At 40.2% G+C, this 2,628-nt stretch overlaps 1 protein-coding gene across 2 annotated transcripts; it reads right to left on the bottom strand.

Moving 5' to 3' along the window:
• Nucleotides 1-295: 295 nt before the first annotated feature.
• On the bottom strand, nucleotides 296-2,408 carry LOC113742792 (GDSL lipase-like). 2 transcript variants are annotated; one of them, XM_027270754.2, is made up of 5 exons: nucleotides 2,016-2,406; nucleotides 1,817-1,938; nucleotides 1,237-1,455; nucleotides 900-1,158; nucleotides 296-810 (listed from the first exon to the last, which is right to left on the bottom strand). In XM_027270754.2, the coding sequence occupies exons 1-5, from the start codon at nucleotides 2,284-2,286 to the stop codon at nucleotides 575-577; spliced, it is 1,107 nt and encodes a 368-aa protein (XP_027126555.1). In that variant the 5' UTR covers nucleotides 2,287-2,406; the 3' UTR covers nucleotides 296-574. The 2 variants fall into 2 exon arrangements, with proteins under 2 accessions (XP_027126555.1, XP_071903000.1); XM_072046899.1 differs by having other exon boundaries at nucleotides 575-810; nucleotides 905-1,158; nucleotides 2,016-2,408.
• Nucleotides 2,409-2,628: the final 220 nt, after the last annotated feature.

Genomic DNA, 2,628 nt, shown 5'->3' with positions numbered 1-2,628 from the left:
CTTCAATGGACAAAGAATTAATTCAGGGCACGCATATAACTTCCACATTTTCATTGCAGAGTATATTTTGGTATTCAGTGATTAACATGCGCATGTTTTTGGATAGATTCATGGACTTTCAAGGACAAGTTTCTTTGGACCTTGGAACAGCTACTCTTTTTGGGCCTCCAAAAACCGAAGGGCAAGCTTCAATTTTAACTCTTATCGGCTGATTTGTAAAGCCAATTCATGTTTTCCTCCCCGCCCTCGGATGCTGTAAGCCTATAAAGTAACTTGGTTGATCAGGAACGTCGCGTAAAAAAAAAAAAATTGACCAGTTTCTGATGCTTCTTGGATTTTTTTTTTTTTTTGTCGATACGATAGACTTACAATTATTCTATGTTACGGGAAGGGAAGGTTTGAACCACCTATCGACCCAAACAAATGCACGACGCACCCGTCTCATCATATTTTATGGCCAATAGTGGGAGGAGGCAGGTTTGATCCCCTGACCTCCCACCCCACCAACTTTGGTGGTGGCCTTAGCTCAGTGGTTCTGATGCCTTTTGCTCTTATCTTTGCTGAACTGGTGAGCTCAAACTTCAAAGAGCGACTTGAGACTACACGGTCCCGTAACACTGGGAGGTCCATTCCACATCAACTCAGCGAATTGATGGTAGGCTGTTTCAGATGGATGGTAAGAGTCAAAAAAGAAGTGTTCCTCAGGATTATCACATAATTCATAGGCGGCGTCTCCTCTCTTCCCTCCACAGGTATAATTTCCCCGATAAGCTCCGCTACCACAGCATCCACTCTTCACTTCCTTGAAACCTTTTACATATATGCAACCAAATTAGCAAAACAGGTAAACGCCACAGAATATATGTAGATATATATAGTGAATGGCGACCTGACATTACCATACTTTGACGGATTAGAAAGTCTTTGGGTAACTGCATTAAAGAAATCGAAATTTGAGTAGATAAATCCTTTGAGCTGCTTCCGTAGCTGCTTGAATTTCTGAGCAAGTGCCGCATTGTATGATTTCGCCAAGTCCGTGAGGTCTTTCACGCACGTCTCCCCGTTGCCCTCTGCATTGTGAGCTCTAACATACGGCAGACATCCCAAAGGCAACAAGCTAAGAAATCCAAATTTTCTCCCTCCCGCCTTATAAACTTCCTGTCATGATATTTACATCATCTTGATACAAGAATTCCGAGAAATAAGCAATGAGAATTAACATTATGATCTTGTTACCTTTAGAACTTCTGTGAAGTTTCCAACAATGATTCCAACATATTCTTCGGTAGAAAAGCTGCTAAATATGGGATTTGGGGCCAATAAATCATTGCCTCCTATACTAAACATGTATACAGCATTGGCGAGCAATTGGTCCGTTCCTTCTTTACCTAGCTCCCTCCTCAACTGCTTCTCAACATTCTTAAAATACCTCAACTGCGTTTTTAGGTCAATTGCCTGCAACATGATCAAAGCATCATACTGTACGCTCTAATTAAGATGTACTAACACTTCTTGAATTTCAAATCAATTAATAGCCCTTTAGAAACCAAACATACTCTTGAATTTCCATTTAAAGAGTAGTGTTTTTTGAACATCGAAAAACCGAAACAAGAAAATTAACCCTCAGCGACTCAATTTTAACTAGTTGCTTTCCCCCGTTAAGATTACCTTTGATTCTGATAGTCCATTATTTCTCTTTTTCAAGGAGAAGGGAAGGGCAACAAATAAAAAATAAAAATAAAAAACAGCATAACCAAAAAAAAAATCACACGAAGAGAAGCTTAATTAGTACAATGACAGCTACTGCATGAATTACCTTGCCCTCATGGGTTTCAACAAGAGCTCCTCCACCTCCAGATGCAAAATTCACCCCATAAACGAATTGACGATAGCTACTCTGGAAGTAGGGTGGAATTAATGGTAGCTTTGCATATTTAGCTGCAATACAGAGAGAAAACGTAAGACGACAAAGGTAAGATCGATGAAGTGTTGCTAAAGATCCTTTGGGTCCTGACCAATAAAATCGGGAATGAGACGGCCGTCGGAAAATCTCCCGGTTGCGAATTCGAAAAAAGTTTCTCCATACGGCAAAAAATTGGCCAGGAAATCGGGGGTGGTGTTAATGTAGTTGTTGTTGCCTGGATCGTAAAGTGAATCGCCAAAGACGAACAGAGGAACTCTTGGTTTGGGAGAAAGGTGGTGAAAGCCATAGGATTGGTACGCGCCGGCGAGACTAGCAATCAGGAAAATCAAGAAACGGAGCTGATTAATGCATGAATTTCCCATGCTCGCAATCCTGTATGCCTTTGTGTCCTTCCTGCCTTCTGCCAAAATCTATTTACGGCAAGCATTGCCGACAAGTTACCCGATGAAAATAATTGTGATAAGTACTGTTAATGATTGTGATAATTGTGTCCTCATGCTAATAATTTTTTTAATAAAAAATTAGCATTAGCAAGCATTGCCGACAATGACATGTTACCCAACTAAAATAATTGTGATAAGTACAGGAATTTTTTTTTTTTTTTAATAAAAAAATTAGCATTATTAGCATGGTGGCAGTGAGCGAGGAAGTAAAGAGGCAGCCCGACTGCGCGAGTAAATTGGTGAATAAATTGTTGAAGGGTT

The sequence above is a fragment of the Coffea arabica genome, chromosome 4e (genome assembly GCF_036785885.1).
Source record: "Coffea arabica cultivar ET-39 chromosome 4e, Coffea Arabica ET-39 HiFi, whole genome shotgun sequence".
Taxonomy (NCBI): Eukaryota; Viridiplantae; Streptophyta; class Magnoliopsida; order Gentianales; family Rubiaceae; genus Coffea; species Coffea arabica.
Note: the sequence above shows the minus strand (reverse complement) of the source record. Positions and strands in the feature narration are given on the sequence as shown.

Coding starts and splice junctions, on each gene's coding strand:
- LOC113742792 (XM_027270754.2), bottom strand. CDS start 2,286: ATGGGAAATTCATGCATTAATCAGCTCCGTTTCTTGATTTTCCTGATT. Junction 1,939..2,015: donor TCTCATTCCCGATTTTATTG/GTCAGGACCCAA, acceptor TCTGTATTGCAG/CTAAATATGCAAAGCTACCA. Junction 811..899: donor TTCTAATCCGTCAAAGTATG/GTAATGTCAGGT, acceptor TATATGTAAAAG/GTTTCAAGGAAGTGAAGAGT.